Source organism: Pteropus medius, unplaced genomic scaffold (assembly GCF_902729225.1).
Source record: "Pteropus medius unplaced genomic scaffold, Ma_sr-lr_union100, whole genome shotgun sequence".
NCBI classification, from domain to species: domain Eukaryota; kingdom Metazoa; phylum Chordata; class Mammalia; order Chiroptera; family Pteropodidae; genus Pteropus; species Pteropus medius.
In genome coordinates, this window is record NW_024346667.1 from 5,671,723 (window position 1) to 5,693,944 (window position 22,222).

A 22,222-nucleotide genomic window follows, 5' to 3' on the forward strand; every position below is an offset into this window, starting at 1 on the left:
AAGGTGAAAAAATTCTCATTTAGAGGTTTCTTTAAATAAAGCTACAGCTAGGGGGAAACAGGAGTTATTCCATTGTTCCTCAAACATTCTTATTTTTAAAATATTTTATTTTAAAATTTATATTTTATTTCCTATTAACATTAGAAGATTAGACTTTGAGTTGTGAAGTGCCACCAATAAAAACCACACACGGACTGCAGTTCAACTTACTGCGGTGGGTAATTGAGAAGCATCTAATAACCATGCTTCTGCTTAGATTTCATCCCTCGTATCTTTTCAAAAGCCAGCAAACACATTGGGGGGGAGGAATCTTCAACAAGCTCCAACATCATGCAAATGCGAGCAGAAGAGCCATAAAAAGGGGGTTTACATATTACCATCCAGTGTACCTGCAAACTGCCTGTCCCCGTTTCCACGGCTACCAAACCTGGTGACTATTTTCCCGTTTGGCTGGAAGATAAACACACAGCACGCCTTGTTATCCACCACGATGATGTGCCCGTTGCGATCCACAGAAACTCCTTTGGGCCCCATCAACTTTCCTGATCCAATTTTTGTCTGTTAGAAACAAGTACAGAAGTGAAGTTTAAAACACTGTAGAACACGAAGACGGACATTTATTTTAGTAAACATTTACTTGAATGTGCCAACAGGGGAGCACAGACTCATATGTCACAATGATCTACCGTCTTAGAAAACTATCTCTGTCACATCCATTATCTGCTACTGATACTTATATGAAATCTTTACTTTTTAAAGGGATCACCACCAGAAATGTTCTCGAATCCCCTTAACTAGGATCACGGTTCCCTTCTAAAGAAGCAGTGTGGCACAGCAAAAGATCACTGGACTAGGAGTAGGGAGACTGTCCTCTTTCCCAACGGAGACATGAAGATATGTGCAAGAAAAAAATATGAAGAGTGGGGTGGGGACATTCACATAGGGGAAGTTCAGCTTTTGTATGATCTTTCATTCTTAGAAGTTTATAAATGACAAATTCAGAGTTGATTGCTTTAGAACAAAGAGATTTACTTAGGATAGAAACAGTGGCATTCTGGCAAGGGAATTTGTTGTGCAAATTTGATTCTGATTCTTCAATCTGGCCCAAAGCTCAAAGAGACTATAACATAATAGCTTGCAAAAAAAAAAATTGTGTACTTTCTTTCATGTCTGAATGAAACATATGTCAGTAGGGATTAAAAAGAAGAGAGAAGAGTCTGATTATTAAAATAAGATATTATGCTACCTAACATTATGAACGCTAGTTGTTATTAGAATGACTCAGCCATATAATACCAAGTAGATGGTAATTATGTAGCATAAAAACAGAAAATAAAAGATGACTGCCATTCTGTCATGTAGTGAGAACTAGCACAGTTCTAAAAGAAAAAACTTAAATGTTGACCCCAAACCTCTTTTCCTTCCACTTCCCTTCATTACTTCTAGTTTAGTGGTATTAGATTCTACCAAGTAAAATAAGAATTATGGCATTGGGCCTGCCAGTGTGTCCCCATCTTAAACAGAATAGTAAGCAAGGAAATTTTAGACCCTGGCTCTGGAACTGTCAAATGAAAGTATTTAGCTTGAAAAATAGGGCCTTAAATTAAAGACAGAAGAGATGAGATATGTTAGAATGTGGTGGCCAGGGGGCTCTGTATCCATGCTAGAGTCACAAAAGGTTCCTAGATGAACTGAAAGATATAAGGGAAGATGAAGGGAAGATGAAAAGGAAAAAATTAGAGGCATGAATATTAGAGAAATTAGTAAAAGAAAGAAAAGGACATAAGATGTTCTTTCCTTGGAACTATTAGAAATAAATACAAAGAACCCACCTTTATGTTAAAGGTTTGTCTTTCTGAGTACCTGCTTAATTTGACTGAATCCCATCAAAGAAGAAAATACCTTCTCGAAGGTATTTCAAAGAAGAAAGTATCTGTCAGTGTATAGTCATGTACATCAAACCTGGATGAACTCTCATTATCGTACTAAAGTATTTTCACTTGCTATCCTTCTACCCTTTGGGTTTCGATTGCCATCTATCATAAATAAAAACGGGGGTGTTGGTGGGTATGTTGAAACTATACATGTCCATTCCCCCAGTACTCTAGAAGGCATGAGTTTTCTTCAGTGTTTATTCCAATTATTACCAATAGCATTCCAACCATGAGAATTCAGTTCTTCCAGGAAGAGTGTCTACTACATATAGAATATTGAACCACTGAAAGAAAAAATGCTTAATTCAAGAAGGCCTTCTCTCTTAGATAAAAAAACTTCTGTTTCAATATGTTTTAATATATTAGGTATAAAATATTTCGACATGATAGATATAAAACTCCTGTTTTAAATCCTGTTTTAGTATTTGTTTCTGAATTTAAAAAGACAGGTCAAGGTTTTGCTAGAGTATGACACAAGAACAATGAGTTGTCTCCAAATTAGATGGGTATTTTCAAAAGGTCTCTGAGTTGTTTTCATTCTATTGATATTAATGTTGTCGTATTTGGGTATGGCTTACTACAAATACAATTATGAAAACACAAAAGAACAGGAGAAAGTTAGAAATATAGACAGGCAAGAGACCTTTCTGTTTACATCGTCATCTAACAGAGTCAGCACATTATGAGCGGGACAAAAAAAACAAGGGTAATTGAAGAATTGTGCGTAACATGGTGGAATTAAAAATAATAGCTTTTTATTTCCCTAGCTAGAAAAAAAACTGCCCCACACAAAACAGACCCTCTAATCTGAGGATTAATAATTATGTAACTTGTTTAATAAAAATTATGTGACCGTAGAGAACAACTTTAAAGAGGAAAATGTAAATTCCTCCAATAAGAGACTAATGTGTGAACTTTGTGCGATCTTCAGGACTCCAGAATGGGTTATGAATGGCATCACCTCCGAACATTTAGACAAGGAAGAGATGACCACCAGGAGTTGTCATGAGGTCTGAAAGCTCAAATCATAGCTGGTCAAACCGACTTTGGTTTCTGGACAGGGTTACTAGAGGCATCGGAAAAGAACATTTCTTAGATGCCTATTTCATATGAGGCACATAGAAAATCCAGAAATAAAATCTCATTTACTCCTTACCCAAATCCTATGAGATAGCTTTTCTTAAATCCAAATTTGAAATACAAGGCTATTAAGGCTCAAGGGAGTCATATCATTTTCCAAAAGCCAAATAGTTAAAGAACCGCAGAACTGGGATTCTAATAGGTTGATCTGTCTGAGTTAAAGTTCATGGTGTCAACTGAAAAAGAAGCCTCCAACAGGCCAGATAGGGGAATACAGAAGGCATAGTGCATACGGCCTTCAAAAACACCTTTGACAAAGTGTCTCACAATCTTCTTGTGAGCAAGTGTAGAAAATGGGCTGGATGATAACATTCTTTGATGACACCTTAGAAGAGAGATTTCTGTTATGACCAGAGAGCTCTCTACTCTTCAGTGACTTGCTGAAAAATAGATGATGCTGGGAGTGATTGCAAATGTGTCAAATGATGGGATCCCTCGAATTGTAGCTCAACTCACATTTTCTCCATGAAGCCAACCCTCATTTTCTTTTCCTTCCAATTCCTATGATACGTACTTCAACGCTATGCTTTTAGATTGTACTAATTTATGCCTGATTAAAGGCTGACATGAATTGTTTTCTGTCATGTCTTGTATATTAGTCTTTAATCCTCAAAGGACTTGTATATTTTTAAAAGGTAACGACCATATCTTACAATTCTGATTCTCCCATAGCATCTGTCACAGGTCTGAGAAAGTAGAAGGCACTTCATAACTGACAAATAAAAAAAATAACCTATAGGTTATTTTGGGAAATATAAATTGCCTCTTAACAACCCTTTTCTAAAGGTTGTTAGTTTTTCACTGAATTGAGTTAAATCTAATGATATAAAAAAACCTGAGTAACCTAATTCTTTGTAAAATGAAGCCACATTTAAGATACATATGAGTAGATTTATGACAATATCATTGTTACTCTCACTTCATAAAACTTAGATATAACAGAGTAAAGATGACTTTGTGTCTGAAGAACTGTTGGATATTCTATTGGATCGCAAAAAAAAAAAAGCCATTTTATTTTGTATTTCCTGTTCCTTCTCTCTACTGTTTAGTGGCCAGTTGGTAGTTAATCTTACCTTAAACTTCCCATCTGAAGAGAAAATGCTAACCCATTTATTATCATAATCTGCAATAATTATGTCCCCACTGGGATGCACAGCTACCCCGGTGGGCCGCTGCAGCTGCCCGGGCGAGCGTCCTCGTATGCCAAAACGACTCTTGAACTGGCCATCGTTGGAAAATATCTGTAAAACAAATTACATTCATTGGAATGAGAACTTGCACAGAAATTAGTGAGGAAGAAACAGGCCAGTGCCTTCGTCATATGTACTACAGGTCAGAACTATTTGAAGAAAAGTGTACACATACATTATAAGCTTCCCTTTTTCCTTTGTCCCATGTACCTCAAGTCTTAAGTGGGAAAATATACAACTCTTACCTATTTTATCAACATTAGTGGTTAAAGGTATACAATTAGGGGCCATACCTGCACACATTGGTTGTTACTGTCTGCAATTAATATCTTTCCACTCGTAGATGCAGCTACTCCTTGAAGATTTGTAAATTCTCCTTTATTTCTTCCTTTGGTACCTAAAAATAAATTATAAAACCACAGAAATTAAGCAATAGAGAATTAGATTTCTCAGTTTCAGCAAGAGAATTATTCGGGCTTCCATATGTAACCTGAGAATGCACTGTTTTTAAATTATATGTTTTAAAAAAGAAACCCCCTCACACCGTGACCTAATTCTTATGCTACTAAACTTTTTAAGACCAATTGAGTCCTTGAAAAAAATCACTTTTTTAGGCAAATGTCAATCTTCTCTTATTAAGTTATAGTTGCATATTAACATGATTAAAATATATTTAGATTCCACAAAGACACAATAAAAACTAACATTATGATTGAGAATATACAATAGGAGAGGGCCTTTCTTTAGAGTTTTACTAAAATCTCACTCTCTCACTCAGTAGCTCTTAGAAGAAACTTGGACACTTGACTTTTAGTGCATTTAACAAACCATAAGGCCACCGAAGTTATAAAACTAGCAGACTGATTTTCATATTCTGGATTTAATTTTGTGTTATTTTCACAGACTCAGTATCTCATAGGCTGTAGATTCTTTTTGAAAATGTAAAAGGTATCCTGACAGAGCACTTTCTGGATGAAACAAAAAAAGAAAGGCAAAAGAAAACAAATTAATCCAAATAATATTCTCATCTTTACTGATTTTTTTTTTTTTATGAAAGAGATGAGGCAGGAAAAAAAAATTAGCGAAGGCATCTGTGAGTTAACAGATGTCTGTTTTGTTTCCAAAGACGTGTCTATAACTTATTTCAATGGGAATAACAATGGATTCAAACAATATGTTTTGCTCAGAAATAACTAATAAGGAGGTTTAAATTTTCATAGAGAGAGAAAGTTATGCTTCAGTTTTATCATTTCATTTACATTCAAAAGAGCAGTTTGATATTTTTTTTTTAGGCACCCATACATTACCTCAGGATAGAGCAGACAAAGATACTGATGGTGGCTTAACTTCAACTTAAACACATGCTTAAGCCCTGCTTAGGAAGAGTTAAGACTCTTTTGAAACCAGATTTATAGGTTAGGAAGTGAAACTAGTGATGGGATTAAACTCAGAATAAAATCAGCAACAGAATTTCTGGGTAGATGACCTGGTTCTCACCAGACCCGCAGGATACTTGTTTTATTGAAATCCTGGACTCACGTCTTCCCTTCATCTCAGTATTTCATCTACTCTCACTAATGTCAAAGAAAAATTTGAGGTCCAGATCCTCAAAAGAGCATCTTCTACATTGTAGAGGAAACTTTTATTTTATTTCAAATGTATCAGAAGAGATGACCTTTTATACCTGATCCACATAGAATCTCCATAATATGCACATCTCTGGGATCAGCTAAAACTCCTTAAAAATGGTATTGCTGCTGGGGGTGGGGGATGGGGTCGGGGGAGGAACGGTTTGCCCTTGAAAAAGTTAAGTGCCAACACGGTATTAGCTTTTCGTCATTCCCTCTGATGGCTGAATAACAGCGGGTTAATGGGTACAGCAAAACTGAAGGACCCAGAGAAGAAACAATTTTAAAATGCTTAGTTTATAAATACTTTTTAGGACATAGTAGGGGCAAGGCCAGGGTCTCTTAAGAATAAAAATTGATCAAAAACTTTGATGACCCAAAGCTTGGTAGTTAGCAAGACGAGGAACTGAGGACCAAGTAAAGAAACATAATGAAAAAGCAAGAGTCCTACGACTAAATTGGAACAGAAACAAAACGAGAAGTGAAGGCAGCCCAGGCGGCTCTAGGTCCTTGCTTGTGTAAAATTGGAAGTCCACCGTGGCTTAGACGGCGTACGAGCAGGGAAAGGAACACTGAAAATGGGGAGGGCGTAAGCAGCATCTGAACGGAATAAACACTGGTTTGTTTTTCCCTCTGACCCACGTAGGGACAAACACCTGCCTGCTGCCCTGTGTTACTTAAACTTTTGTCCATCTGCTATGGCCAAAGTCTACTGAGAAGTCTCTGCAGGCAGCAGCAGCTGATGTTTGAAAGGAAGGAAAAAATGGAGAGAACAGTGCTTTAGCAGAGGTTGAGAGGTGCCTTCATAAAAGGGATACTAAATAAAAGGGATTCAATCTTTCTTCTGAAATGTAGAGGTGATGTTGAAGGAGGAAAAATATCTGAGCAAAAAATACTAACACTTTTTTTTCTTTGCAGAAATAAATTTTTGAGTGTCAGTAGAAATGAGAAATAATTCTATTTGGGGGTATAATTTTAGAACTTGAGAAGACATTTAGTTGGACTCCATATCAATATCACTCAGAACAAGGAAAAGGAAGATCCTATGCCCACTGAAATGAATGTGCAATTATCAGGACCTGCATATACTGGGTCAGGAGAGCTATGAACTATGCTGTAAAGGACCATATTGCTGGAAAGAGGTTCTCCAACCTCTGCTGAGCTCCAGGGTCATGGGTTTGCCCAGCTGTCATTCTTGGTCTCAAGTTAACCAGAGTTTGAGTCTGTTGCCCAACATGTAAATAAAATTGCAGGTTTGGAGGCACATTTGTTAGTACGAGATTGCTTACACATTTTTAAAACAGCTAGATGTAACAGGCAGGCACTGCCATTTTGATTTTATAATATTTGTTTTTAAAAGTCTTTTTCCTTAAGCTACATGGCTTGGTCGGCATTACTGCTAACATCCCCTAATTCTAATGAGCATCTTTGTCTTGTCAGAGTTATTGATCATCATTTTTTAAAAAAACTCTTATTTGTGTTTTTTTTAAGCACAAGACAATTATAGTGTTACTCCTAAGGATTAAAGGAAACTAACTACCTGCATACTCCTGACAAACAACTTACGCTGACAATTTTTTACTAGTAGTTAAACTAGAAAAATCTTGATGTTGAATAATGATGCAAAACTACAGCATATTATCATTATACTGAAATGCCAATAGTCCAGGAGTTTATAAAGTGTTTTGCAACCAAAATTAGTAGAGATTCCAGAAGCTATAAATTATTTAGGATCATGTTTTACTCTTTAAGACTTTTAGTAATTTCTTTTTAGACTATAGAAAAGTCCCTCCAAAGTATTCTAAATATATAATGAAAACTAGTTCTTTTATAATGAATATGAAGGTTACACAAAGCAGATAGAGTACTTGTAAAATGTTTTCCTATTTTGATGTAGAAGATTTTATCTGATGGTTACATAAGGCTAGTAAAGCAAGTAACAGGAATTTTGAAAGTAATTATAAACAATTTGGCAACAATTCTATAAGGTAATTAAACTTGTTTTTCCCAGATGTTAAACTAACCTGTAAAGCACAAAACGAATTTTTAAACCAACAGCTTCTCATCTGTGCTCTTCCCAGGCCCTCCACCCATGCCTTCAGGAAGATTACAGAAGGTAATAAGGCCCTGGACTGAAACAATGGATTAACAACTGCAAATTCCACCACCCCCTCCCCTGACATAATGAGAAAATTAATGCGAAATAAACTTGAGCCAAATATTAGGTCTAACACAGGATCTTCAACCAAGTAGGTGCTTAACAAATGTTTTCTTAATTTATTATTAATGAAATTATATTATTATTATTCCTGGAAAAAGAAAATGATCAGCAATATACTTTCATATACTTTCCCTCATGCATTTCCTATAACCACCCCATGAGTTAGCAGAATAAATATTATCAGTCTATTTTATAGATGTAAAATTGAGGCTAGACACATCACAGAGGTAGTAGAGACAGAGAGAAGACTGCACCCTGGGTTCTCCTGAGCAGAAGGTTAGGACACTTATGTAACATTACACTTTTTTCCTGTTATATACGATGCTTCTTTCTAACTGGGCTTTAGAATACCGGGTGTCTGAGGTGAGGATAACCACCCTTTGGGCTCACATGGATCATGCTTCCTCCACAAAATCCTTTAGCAAAACTCCATCCCTTATCACACAGCATTTTAACTGTGTCACTGTCTCCCTCACTAAACTGTGAGCTCCCCAAGGGTGGGGCAACATCTGTCCTGCTCGACGTTGCACCCTAGAGAGAACACGATGCGGTGCCTAACACTCGGTAAACGTTAGTGGCATCTTGTCCCATTCGAATTGCGAGAGTTCCCAAGGATGAGATGCTCAAGGCAGGAGGGCAGGGTTCCTATAATGACCTCAGATGCCAAACTAGCATGATCTTTCTCAGAGATTTTAGGAAAGGAAGATTTTAGGTGGTGGTTTGCAGAGGTGAGGCAGGGGACAGGGGCATAAAATATCCTATCTTCCTATAAAGCCTCTGAACTCACACTAAGTGATTTCACTCAACCATTTCATATTACAAGAAAGCACGCTGCTCTGAAGTACAAATAAGTGTTTTATTTAACACTTCTCGTGGACCCACTAAGGTATGGTGGATGAATTACATAATTTGAAACAACTCAACTGTAATTCCTTCATTCCCCACCGCCCCACATCTTCTGGCTTCCCCTTTATTTGGTGACTTTCTTTCGTAGCTGACAAAACCAACTCATGGCTTCTAGTCAGCAAACTCTGACAGTGCTGAAAAAATAATTTCTGTGTTACAGGGAATCATCAACAGATGCACTAACCTACTTCCCTAAACTCGTTCAGGACTGTGTTGCAATACAATATTAGACTAACAGAATGTATTCACAGTGGGCATATAATTAAGTTTTCAGGCATGGGAGGCATCAAATATCCCAACTTTGGAAAACCACAATAGTTAAAGAACATTTTTGATGAAGAGGAATAATTGTGCAATGGAAAAGGCATGGGTGTCAGAGTCCCAGACAGCTTGGGTTCCTACCCCAGCTCTCTGAGCCCTCATTCTTTTAGAGGTAAGGATAATTATATGTTGTTCTGGTAATTTGGCTCTTGAGGCCTGGGGGCCTTGGGGAGGAGCTCTGATTCCTAGCATCTGCCCATTTCTATGCTCTCATCCTGGCTGGTTTCAAAACTACCAACATGAAGTCCCTAAGCATGGAGTTGAGAGATGGTCTGAGAGCTGGCATGAGCCGGCTCCAGCACCACAGATTATGGTGTAGTGGGCATATTACACGGTGGGGACATTAGGAACTGGAAGTGTATTAAACGCACTAAGGATTTTAAATAAGATGACATGTAGAAGTGGACGGCACAATGCCCGGCTCGGAGAAGGCCTGTTCCTTCCTCCTGTTTGCATTCTCCATCCATTCCTCCCTGAGCTGTAACTACAACTCCTACCTTTAACATCGCATTGAAACTCACGATTTAAAGTACTTTCTCCATTCTTCTCATTTCCAAATTGATCTCTAGCCGTGACTTCTTTGCTGAGCTCTAACTAAATAAACCTATCCTCCCAACTGCTGATGGTACACTTCAACCTGGATGGTCATAACTGAAACATGCCTCTCTTCCTCTTCCTTTCCGTGTCTGGGTTGACAAGGATAACAGCAGTCACATTTATAGAGTCCTTACTATGTGCCTGCACTGTTCTAAGCCTTTACTTGTATTATTTTAGTTCTCACCAAGTGACATGTATTAAGATCACCCCCCGCCCCCACATTACAGTTGAAGAAAGTGAGCATGGAGAAGTTAAAAACTTTTCACTCAATCATACGGCTAATAAACAGCAGGCTGGGATTCAAATGGAGGCAATCGGGCTTTCGAGCTCTTTACTTTCTATGTTCTTAACAACTCATGTTAACTATTACTTCTACACCACAACTATGAATATGCTAACTAGTTTGCCTCTCTAAAATGTATTCAACATTATTCAGTGCCAGGCACCATTCTGAGCTCTTTTGTGTATTAATTTATTTAATCCTCGTAACCCCCTATAAGGAAAGTTTTTTATTCCCCTTTATGAAGGGAAACTGAGGCACTGAGAGATTGAGTAACTTACCCAAGATCACACGGAGAAGGAAGTGGCAGTGTTGGGGCTGGAACCCAGGGCAGTCTAGCCTCAGAGTTCATAGCCTTAACTCTCATTCACTCGACTGCATTAAATCCCTACTGCACGCAGGTCAAACAGCTAAGAAGCTGAACTGGTCACCGACTCCTGCCTTCTTCCTACTAAGCATCTTATAAATCTGCTATTTCCTCTCCACTCCATCACATCATTCTCAATTCTGGCTCACGTGGACCACTGCAATAGAAAGCAGTTTCCTGCTCCCCAGGGGTCATTTCCAAGAGATCTCCCATATTGTCCCCGTGCTCTCTGGAGATAAATATCTTAGTAAGTCACTACGCTACATTACACCGTTCGATGCTTCCCCATGACCCACAAAGCGATGGTTCTCAAACCTCGATGTGTGTGAACTTCACTGGAGCTTACAGAATGCGGATTCCTGGCCCTTCCCCAGAGATTCTGATTCTGTAAATGCAATTTGGAATCCAGGAATTCTTATTTTTACCAAGCACCCCAAGAAATCCAAGTGGTTGAAGGATCACACTTTAAGAAACACAAGTAGACAGAACACAGTCCCAGCTCCTCGTCAAGGAAACATAACCTTTTCTCTGCTTCTATCTCAGCTCATTTGATGCTCCAGGATGATGGAATCCTCTGCAGCTCCTCGGACTGCTCAGCTTCTCGCCCTCATGCCTTTGCACCTGCTCTCCCTTCATCTAAAATGCCCTTTTCCTCCTCCCACCAGATGGACTCTTTTAAAGCCAGCTTAGATTTAGATGTCATCTCATGGAAACTTCCTTAACTCCCCACTGCCTGCCAGCCTCCTCCCCCACTCCACCCCACCCCAACTTCTATGCCTTGATTTATACTGAAGGTACAGTTTTTCCATGTCTGTCTCCTTCTCAACTGTGGCCTCCTCTAGGTCAGAGTCAGAATCTCATTCCTCTCTTTAGACCATGACTCAGCCAAGTGTCTGGCACATAGTAGATAATCAAATAGCAAAAATCACATTGAACTATGAGACTGGGTAATTGGTGAGGAAGGGTGAAAATCTGAGTCAAATTTACCCCTGAAAAATCTTTTGTAGCACCCAGAAAGTGATGATTCACATTCCCTTTCATGAATACGTAAAATTAACATGTTTTTAGGGTTGTTGTATGAACCCTAACACATGCATTATGAAAACTATGTATCTTAAAGGACAAAATCAGTGCCACAAGAAGCTCAGTCAGTATGTGTGAGACCAGTTGAGGGAACAACAGAATGAATGTTGCCACCTCAGATGTGTGGCTGAGTGTCAGCGAATTCTGGATTACATGTGGCAGGCTTTAACTCATGCACAAGGAGACCGTTTGAATCATAAATGTTCTATTACCATGCACCTAATGGTCTGAATGTACAGAGAAGCTTACAGTTCTAAAACAAAGGTATAGCTATAAAAGAAAGTTGAATTCTTCCAATTATTAATATGAGCTTTACTCATTTTTAGCCAACTGTATTGAAAAGACAAGTTCTTGGAAGGCTGGCATTGTTTGCCTGATATTGCCTCGCCTAGTTCCATGCAGGAGAATACATGTGAATGAATGCTTTTGAGCTTAGTGCATTGTTGCCTGGTCTGTGTGTCCCTGGGCCTCAAAACTGGGACCTGACAGTGGTAAGTGAGAACTTAAATCATGCAGTAGGTTACAGCTTGATCTTATTTCATTCAAATGGGCAAAGTACTTATGCAAAGTATCCTTCTGGGTATTGTTGGGGATTATAAATGATCAAAGACATCATCCTTGACTTGAAGTAATTTATAATCTTATTGTGATATAAGACCCATGCGTAAATAATATTAACTGCAGTGACTTCTAAAAGAAGATGGTACTTGAGGGAAGGATAAAGGTGGGGAAAGAATTCATGGATGAAGGTACCCAGGTATGAAAGCAGAGAGGGCATTCAAGGAGCAGCGGGCTCCAACGCTGATTTGTCCAGCCTCATCTCCAGCCACCTGCTTATCATTCGTCTAAACTTTGCTCATCCTGCATCTTCTCACGGGATGTGTCCCTCTGAAACATCAGTCATGTTCACTCCTCTACACCTTGCTTTTGCCCTTCACATTGGTCCCTCTGCCTGAGATGCCATTTCTACTTGTCAACTTGGATGACTCATACTCATCGTTCATGTCCTATTTAAATTCCTTCTCATTTCTCTAGCTTTAGAGTTGGTTGGTCACATCTGTCACCCCAAACTGTAAGCTCCTTGAGAAAGGAGATCCCGTTTCTTTCATCTCTATATTCCCATCAGTAGCATAGTGCCTGGCAGGCACTAGCTGCTCTAGAAATGTTTCATGAGTTATATTACTGCACAGCTGAGTGGTGTCTTTCAGCTAGACCCTGAATTCGAACACAAAGCAGAATAGACCAGTAAAACCTTCCTTCCTTTCTGCCCCTCCATACCTGAGGTGTATAGCATCTGTCATGCATGGGCTGAACTGTGTCCTCCCAAAATTTATATGTTGAAATCCTAATCTCCAGTACCTCATAACTATATTTGAAGGTAAGATCTTCAAAGAGGGGATGGACTTAAAATGAGGCCATTAGGGTGAGGCCCTAATCCAATGATTGGTATCCTTATAAGAAGAGGAAGAGACACCAGGGATGCCTGTGCGCAGAAGGACAACCACGTGAGGACAAAGCAGCAAGAAGGCTGCCATCTGCAAGCTAAAGAGAAAGGCCTCAGAGGAAGTCAACCCTGTTGCCACCTTGATCTTGGACTTTCAGTCTCCACAAATGCGAGAAAACAAATTTATGTTGTTTAAGCCACCCAATCTGTGGAATTTTATGGCAGCCCTTGCAAACTAAGACAGCATCTTCACTTCATTAATAAACTCAGACACGGTGCTGCATGTCAGGCACTGTTCTAACCGCTTTATAAATGTTTAAACATTTAAACACCTTTCCACCCGTGCCAGTGAATCACTATGGCTGCACTGTTCGATGGGTGGGAGGGGAAAGGAGCAGATCCCCTCCCCCCTAGGATGGGCGCTGGGAATTTAAAATCAACATAGTGGGAGAACAACCACCTGAAGAGAGATTTCTCTTTCCTCAGGTGAGAATCACAGGTGAAGATGATGGTCGGTAATAATGACAATAGTAAAATAACAGCTACCGTTAATTGAACACTTACTGTACATAGGCAAGTAGCAGCCACATTACAAGAATTGTCTCTCATTCTACCCCCACAACAACCTGAAGAGTTAGGTAACATTTCAGGTAATAGTCCCTTTATTTTGCAGAGGAGAAAATGAGGTTAAAAAAGAGTAAGTCGGTTGCTCAGCTGGCCAAGGGAAGCAGGATTCAGACCCAACCAGATCTGTGCCTTTCTCCTCTCTGTACACTGCCTGGGGAAGGAGACCGGGGTCCCTCGGTTGGGGGAGGGAGGGGTTTTGAATTCAAGACCAAGTTTGTTCTCAATGCAGGAGATCAATGGGTAGCAGCGAGTTAAATTTTTTGAGACGAGAAGGTAGTAGGGAAAATCTAACGGCTATAATTGCATATGCAAAAATGATACTTTTCATTTATTTAGCTCTTCCTACCTGCCAGGCATTAAACTTGGAATTTAGAACAGTTCTGATTAGCAGGTATTTTTGTATTTTCATTCGATGGACATGGAAACTGAAGCCCAAGGAAGCTGAGAGACCTGCCCAAGGTTCAAGTGAGTGGCAGAACCGGAGTGGCAGACCTGGGAGGCTCCCAATCCTCTGCCCACACCCACTCGTCTAATCTGCTTTGGCTGTGGATCAACAGCTTCTGCACCCACGCTGCATAAACAGTACGAGGCCTCCATGCTCTAAGCAGAAAACTTATATATCACATCATGGTCTTTACCAAGACTCAGCCTAAAGTATTAACACAGAGCAGCATTTATTTGTCCAAGAATGTTCCAAGGAGTCTTATTTTCTCAGTGTGTTCCATGGAAAAAGTTCTATGGCCAGAAAAGTTTGGAAGTGCTGCCTCTTATCCTTCCCCAGCCTTGGGGACTTAATGGGCACATCAGCAGATTCTATAGGTTTTACAGTTAAAAAAAAAAAAATAAGTCTGTTTCTTTCACTTAACCTAAGATTTCTCCAATCTATTTGAACCACAGAACTGTTTTTCTACATGTATCAGTTAGTACACTTGCAGCGCCCTTTTAGAGATACTTTGATGCAGGACTGAAAAGGCAGAAAGAGAAGCAGGCAAGAGCTACTTTTGATTAAAGGAACTAAAATGCAGCCTTTTTTCTTTAGAATTATCAAATTGTTTGTTATTTACATTATTTTGCTTTCTATTGAGAAAATAAATGGATTAAAATAACATTAGTTTCAATCAACTTTTGTTTTGATATTGAAAAAAAAAACTCAGAGGCAGTAAATCAGCCAAGGGAAGGGCTACATGCATGCCCAAATCTCTTGGCTCATTCTCCGCCCAGCCCCATTCCATTCCCCAGATTTCTACCCACCCTCCCCTCTTTGGCGCTGCTCTCCAGCTACTCGCGCTGGAGGTGACCACAACTTGCAATGCACCATGTCCCCCACCCCAGTCCTCACAGGGGAGAAACAAGGACAGGAGAGCATCAGGTCCCCTCCCTAGAGCAATCACCTAGAGCTGGCAGATTTCAGAGAAACACGTGAAGTTATCTGAAATATGTAAGGATCTCCCTGCCTTCAGGTTGGGCAGGAGTATTCTAAAGACATTCCTATAAGGGGATAAATGATTGCCAACATTTCATTTAAAATTCCCAGATTATGAGTGCTGTGATTTTTCTAATTCTCTCTCTCTCTCTCTCTCTGCTTATTTTCAGTATCAAATTTTCTACAATGAATATGCAGTATCATGTGTTAAAAAGGAGGAGGGGACAAGAAATCATAAGCTCTCCAGAGAAGGAGCCTCCATAAGCTCACCTAATAAAATACACCAGTATCTCCCAAAGCCTGCAGGTAGAAATTCTGTCTGACCTGCAATGCTTCTCTTTGCAAAACTCTCTCCCCGCATCCCCTTAAGCGAAGCAACGCTCAGCCTGCGGGCGCAGCGCCGCCTCTCCTTACCCACTCGAAAGATCAGATCGTCTTCGATGGGATTCTCTTTTCGTTTTCCAGTGCTGTACATGCTCGCGGGTCTTTTCACAGCTTTTTGCTTTACGTGACCACTTCCCGGGGATTTCACGCGTCTCTTTACACCCTCGGTGGTGGGCGACACATCGGCTGACCGGATGACTTTTAGCTTAAAAGGGCTGCCCCGGATGTGCTGGTCGTAGAGCCTCAGAGAGAGGGTAAAGTCTCCTTCCTTCTGGACCGTGTACAAAAACTCATAGGTGCCGTTTTTGTTGTCGAGGATTTCTCCGTCGGCCACGCTGCCGTCGGGCGTGCTCAGCTCGGCGGTGATGTAGGCATTGCCAGTTTTACAGAGCTCCCCGTCTTTGTCCTTGGTCGTTATGGTAACGGACATGGGCTGCCCGATTATGGTCTGCCGCAGCCCCTCGCCCGTGGCCACCGTCTCGGAGGCGACAGCGTTGGTGGTTAAGATCGTCCCCAGGTTGTGGATGGACTTCTTGAGCCCTTCGGTCTCCACAATGAAATCCAGCTGGTCATTCTCCCGCGGGTGCAGTGGGAAGTCCTGGTCGGCCAGTTCGTTCAGCTTCTCGCTCATCTGCTTCTTCACCAGCAGCACCTCCGTTTCTGTGCCATGGTTGAGGGCCTGCGCAGTAAAGTTGCTACAGCTCTTAATACTCTCCTGCCCCTCGAGCAGAGTATCCAGCTGCGACTGGAGGACCTGCGGGCAAAACGGAGCTGAATAAGTGTCCCCTGCAGTGCGGAGCTCAGCCACTAGCGCGCGGCTCACGCTGGGACAGAGCCCTGCCAGCTCTGCATCCGCCCACACCCGTGGCTCTCAGCAAAGGGTGTTTAATTTCATCAGTGAACCAAGTTCTAATGCATTCCTAGTACCTCCTCCTTCCCTTCCGCCTTGCCCTGTTTCTCCCACACACATATTTACTGTGTCATATGTTTCTGACAGGACAGAGCACAAACGGCACCACCAAGAGCTTGGCAAACAGATCGCTATGCCTGACATCTGAAATATTCATTATTCAGTATCTTTCCTCACTGTCCAGAGCTCCCCTGTCACCACCTATAGGAATGGAAACCAGACAAATGAAAACTCTCCACACCTGAATCTCAGAAGCTTTTCATCCCTGGTTTTGGGATCAGACATGCAGAGCTGAACAAAGGCTGCAGTCAGGGTTCACTTTGAAGTAGACTAACAGGTTGGTATGGGCCAGAGGGCAATTCAGAGACTATTAGACATTATAATTAAGGAAGGAAAACAATCCGGTTTAACCCCAAATCCTAAAAGCATTACTTTATATTCAACCTTGCCCTGTATCAAATTATAAAATGAGACTTAAGGTCACAGAATCATTGAGTTTTGCTGAAAACAGGAAGGAAAAAAACAGCTGGATATGCCATTAAATGAAAACTACTGTTTACTGTGCAACAGCGACACTTAAGGACCCATTTGGATCCCCTCTGCTGCCATTAGAACAGACTGAGCTAGTGCCATGACACGCCCGGAAATCATGCCTCTTCCACGATATCTGTAAGAAAGGCTGGAGTCTTACTTTGTGTTTGAGGCCATAGTTGACCTCCAGTTCCATAAGCAGCACGCTCTTGCGCACATTTAAAGTCTTCTGGAGCTCATCGAAGGTGGAGTGGATGTCATCCACAATGCTGGCCTTTTGGTTGGTTAACTGATGAATGATTTCTGAGATGAACTGAAGAGCAGAATCTATTTCTGGGAGCCTGAAGGACAGTTGTTAAAGATCATTACTATTTAACATCAACCTGGAAATAGTAGGACATCTCTCTAAACATTGTATTTTGTCAAAAAGCTTTCTGGGCCTTTCGTCATCTTTAAAAAGTAATAACTGAACCACAAAATGAATAAGACATAATTACAGCCTGTGAGAGAAGAGACTTTGGGGACTCATGTCTATTTCAATCTACCTAAGTCATCTAATCTTAATAATAAAAGGTACAAAGCTTTGAAGCTCTCCGAACCCCATGGCTTTTCCTCACACTCTAAAGGAGGCTTTCTCAAATTTGACACTATTAATATTTTGGGCCAGATAATTCCTTGTTGCAGGGGATTGTGCTGTCTATTACAGGATGTTTGACAGCATCCTGTCTTCCACCAGATGCCAGGAGCACGCCCGCTCACATATGCAGTTGTGACATGAATTGTCTACAGGCATTGCCAAAAGTCCCCTGGAGGGGCGGAGGGAGTATAATCACCCACAGCTGAGAACCACTGTTCTAAATATTCAGCTATATCCTTTTTTCCCAATCACATGAAAAACTTATTCAAACTCAAAGTTTTTTGGGAAGTTCTTGCAAGTTTCCCAAGTTCTTTTAATTAGTATAGAACAACCACACTATTCTCATTACAACTATTGGTGGAGATTTATTTTCAGCTGGCTATTTACTTCCTTTGGTCTTTCTCATGCATCACACAGCTATTCTGTTCATTCATTTCCATGCAAAAACAAAAACAAACAAACAAACAAAAAACCCCTGTAAGCAGGGAAACATAAGGAAAATCAAGCCATCGCTGCTTGGTACCATTTTGCTGGGCTCAGAGAGGAGCCAGTCGGTCTACATAATGGGCCTGTAAGTATGTCAAGAACTAATAAAAGCTTCTCAGTGAGCCTAGTTTCAGGCACAAATTTCAGAGACCTCCTGAGTGCATTTTCCTCAAGTATATTTTATTCGTTTAATCATACTAAGGTCCTAAAACAAAAATGCCACCACTCATAACAAAGGGAAATTGCATCAAGGGGCAGGAGATGACCCTTATCACTCACTAGTTTATGACTACAGATCCATGATCAAAGGAGAATTTATTCAGATGACATGATCCTACTATCCCATTGAGATAAGAGACCCTGAGGCCAAGCCTCAAGCACAGGTGGCCAGTTGGGAACCTGGGGAGGGGGAGGTATGCACCTTTTGTTGACAGCATCCAGCTGGACCTGCAGTGAAGCCTTGTGCTGCTCCACCACATCCTTGAGGGGCACCGTGGGGTGTTCTGCGTGCTCCCCCTCGGTGCACTCCCGACACATGGCGGTCTCGCAAGACTGGCAGTAGAAGTCCATCACCTGTGGGTAACAAAAGAGCAAGTCCAGGATCGGTGCCACAGATCAAGTGCTTACTGTGCTCCAGACCTTTCCTCACATTCTCTCATTTAATTCTCACGGCCTCCCCTGATGTCAGCAATAGTATGTCCAGCTCCACAGGAGAAAAAGAAGGATAAATTTTTATGTGCCAGATCTCAAACAGAGGTGGATCGGACTCCAAAGTTGCTACTATGGCCACAAAATCAGCTTTTCTGTGGCGCCTCAGAACCCCTTTACACGCTTTAAATTATTGAGGACTGCAAAGTGCTTTAGTTTATAAGAGTAACATCTACAGATATTTATCATTTTAAAAATTGAAGCAAAAAATTAAATATTTATTAATTTATTAAAAGCAATGATACATCCATTAAATAGTAACATGACTATTATAATCTATGAAAAAGAACTATATTTTGCAAAGCAAAAAATTTTATAAGAATGGCACTGTCTTCCATTTTTGTAAATCTGATTCAATAGCACACATTACATAGTCTCTGGAAAATTCCACTGTACGCCATTGAGAAAATGAGAGTAAAAAAGACAAATAATGTTTTAGTATTATTATAAATATAATTTTGACCATGTGGACCCCCCTGAAAGGGTCTTGGGACCCATGAGGGTTCCTGGACCACACTTTGAGAACTGCCGTTGGATGAGAGGAGCTAGACTGACCAGTTTGCATACTGGCTTCACCACTTACATAACTTCACTTTCTGAATTTTTCCTCTGTCAAATAGAGACAGCAAGAATAACCTACTTCATTCAGTAGTGCTGCTATGTGTATTCAGTAGACTGACATGCACAAAGAAGTCAGATATTGCCTGGCACTGGCACACGGTAAGTTCTTAATGAGTAGTGGTGGTGATGATAACAATGATGATGATGATCTTACCCGCCCACTTGAAAATAAAACCACCTTGTCCTGATTATTATGAACTCTCAGTAACTATATAACATAAAGCCTGAAAGTTAGTCTCCTTGTGAAGGCATTCTCCTTATTCTCGGCTGAAAATAACTTCATCGGATTTTAAATTCCCAAAGCACTTTTTGGGGGGGATCTATTTCTTGAAGAACAACACATCCACAGATGGCATGTATCCTAACACAGATTGATGGATTTTCATAAATGCGCCCACCAAAGCACTTTCATTCATATCCCATTTATTAAATATTTATGAGACTTTAAGTTATCAAGTGCAGGAACTCTCTCGCACAAAGCTGTGCACATAGCAGGTATTTAATAACAATGCTGAATGAGTCTCTATAAGAGACTCGCGTTAGGTCCTAAGACACAAGTAGGTTACAAGTAAAAGGATGGAAGATGTTCTATGCAAATAGTAACCAAAAGAGAGCTGGAGTGCCTATTCCAATATCAGACAGAACAGACTTTAAGACAAAAGTTGTTAAAACAGACAAAAGACATTATATAATGATAAAATAGTGAATCCATCAAGAAACATAACAATTAGAAACAAATATTCTCCCAACAACAGATCCCCAAAATATATGAAGCAAAATCTGACAGAATTAAAGGGAGAAACAAACAACAATAATAATTGGATATTTCAATATTGCACTTTCAGCAATGATAAAACAACTAGATGGAAGATCAATAAAGAAATAGAGAACTTGAACAACAATATAAACCAACTAGACCTAACTGACCTATATAGACAACTCTATTCAATAACAGAATATATCTTTTTATCAACTTCACATAGAACATGCTCCAGAAGAGATTAAAAAAAGTAAAAAAAGGTCTAAATACATGTAGAAAGTGATACAAAGTATCTTCCCTGGCCACAATGGAATGAAATTAGAAATCGATAACAGAAGGAAATCTGGATAATTGACAAATATGTGAAATTCTTAAACAATGACATTCTTAAACAATGAATCAAAGGAAAATTCACATGGGAAATTAGAAAATACTTTGAGATGAATAAAAATGAAATACGACACACCAAAACATATGAGAGACAGTGCTCAGGGCAAAATTTATAGCTATAAATGCTTACATTAAAAAGAAGAAAGATTTCAAATCAATAACCCCAGCTTCCATCTTAAGGAACTAGGAAAAAAAAAAAAAGATCGATCTAAATCCAAAGCAAGCAGAAGAAAGGAAATAAAGATTAGAGTGGAGATAAATAAAACTGAGAATGGGAAAATAATAGAGATAATCAATGAAACTGAGAGTTGGTTCTCTGTAAATGAAGAGCAACAAAACTGACAAACACTATAACAAAACTGAAATGCACAGTTGTATACCAAGAAATTGAATAACCTAGATAAAACTAATTGCTAGAAACACACAAACTACCAAGAGACTCAAAGAAGAAATAAAAAATCTGAATAGACCTATCATAAGTACAGAGATGAATCAATATTCAAAAAACTTCCAACAAAGAAAAACCCAGGACCAGATGGCTTTACTGGTAATTCTACCAAACACTTAAGGAATTAATACAAATCCTTCCAAACTCTTCAAAAAAGTGTGAAGAGGAGAGAACATTTCCTAACTCATTCTATTAGTCTAGTTGACACCAAAGCCAAAGATATCATAAGAAAAGAATATTACTAACTAATATCCCTTATGGATATAGATGCAAAAATTCTTAACAAAATATTAGTAAACTGAATCCAGCTGCATATTAAAAGGATTTCACATCAGGACCAAATGAGATTTGTTCCCGAAATGCAAGGGTGGTTCGCATACAAAAATCAATATATGTAATACATCGCACTAATAGAATAAAGGAGAAAACACACAGGCTCATCTCAGTTGACGATATCCAACACTTTTTCTTGATGAAAACACTTATCAAACTGGAAATAGAAGGAAACTTCTTCAACTTGATAGAGTGCATCTACAAAAACCCACAGGTAACATCATATTTCATGGTGACCCCCTAAGATCAGAAACAATACAAGGATGGCTCACCACTCCTATTCAACAATGTACTGGAAGTTCTAGCCAGGGCATTTAGGCAAGGAAAAGAAATAAAATGCATCCAAATTGGTAAGGAAGGAGTAAGAATTTCTCTATTCAGAGATGACATGATCTTGTATATAGAAAATCCTAATGAACACACACACACACACAATTAGAACTAACAAGTGAATTCAGCGAAGTTGTAGGATACAAAACCTGCTTCACACCAACTAGGATGGCTGGACTCAAAAAGTCAGATAATAACAAATGTTAGTGAGAATATGGAAAAATTAAAACTCCCATACTTTGCTGGTGGGAATGTAAAATGGTGTAGCTGCTGTGAAAACAGTTGGTGGTTCCTCAAAAGTTCAACATAGAATTACCTTACAACCTACCAATTCCACTCCTAGGTATATACCCAAGAGAACTAAAAACATGTCCATACAAAAACTTGTTCACGAATGTTCATAGCAGCATTTTTTATAATAGCCAAAATGGGAAACTCCCAATGTCCATCAACTGATGAATGAATAAACAAATCGTGGTGTATCCAGACAATGGAATATTATTTAGCTGAAAAAAAAAAAGGA

At 39.7% G+C, this 22,222-nt stretch overlaps 1 protein-coding gene across 9 annotated transcripts in view; it reads right to left on the reverse strand.

Moving 5' to 3' along the window:
• TRIM2 (tripartite motif containing 2) overlaps positions 1–22,222 on the reverse strand; it is a 127,486-nt gene that overhangs the window by 14,429 nt on the left and 90,835 nt on the right. For all 9 annotated transcript variants that reach the window (XM_039875926.1, XM_039875927.1, XM_039875931.1 and 6 more), the window contains exons 4-9: positions 18,531–18,682; positions 17,147–17,327; positions 15,576–16,299; positions 4,558–4,661; positions 4,148–4,315; positions 390–558 (exon numbers count right to left, since the gene is read on the reverse strand). In XM_039875926.1, the coding sequence (XP_039731860.1) occupies positions 390–558; positions 4,148–4,315; positions 4,558–4,661; positions 15,576–16,299; positions 17,147–17,327; positions 18,531–18,682 (1,498 nt within the window). The remainder of the gene's footprint in view (positions 1–389; positions 559–4,147; positions 4,316–4,557; positions 4,662–15,575; positions 16,300–17,146; positions 17,328–18,530; positions 18,683–22,222) is intronic.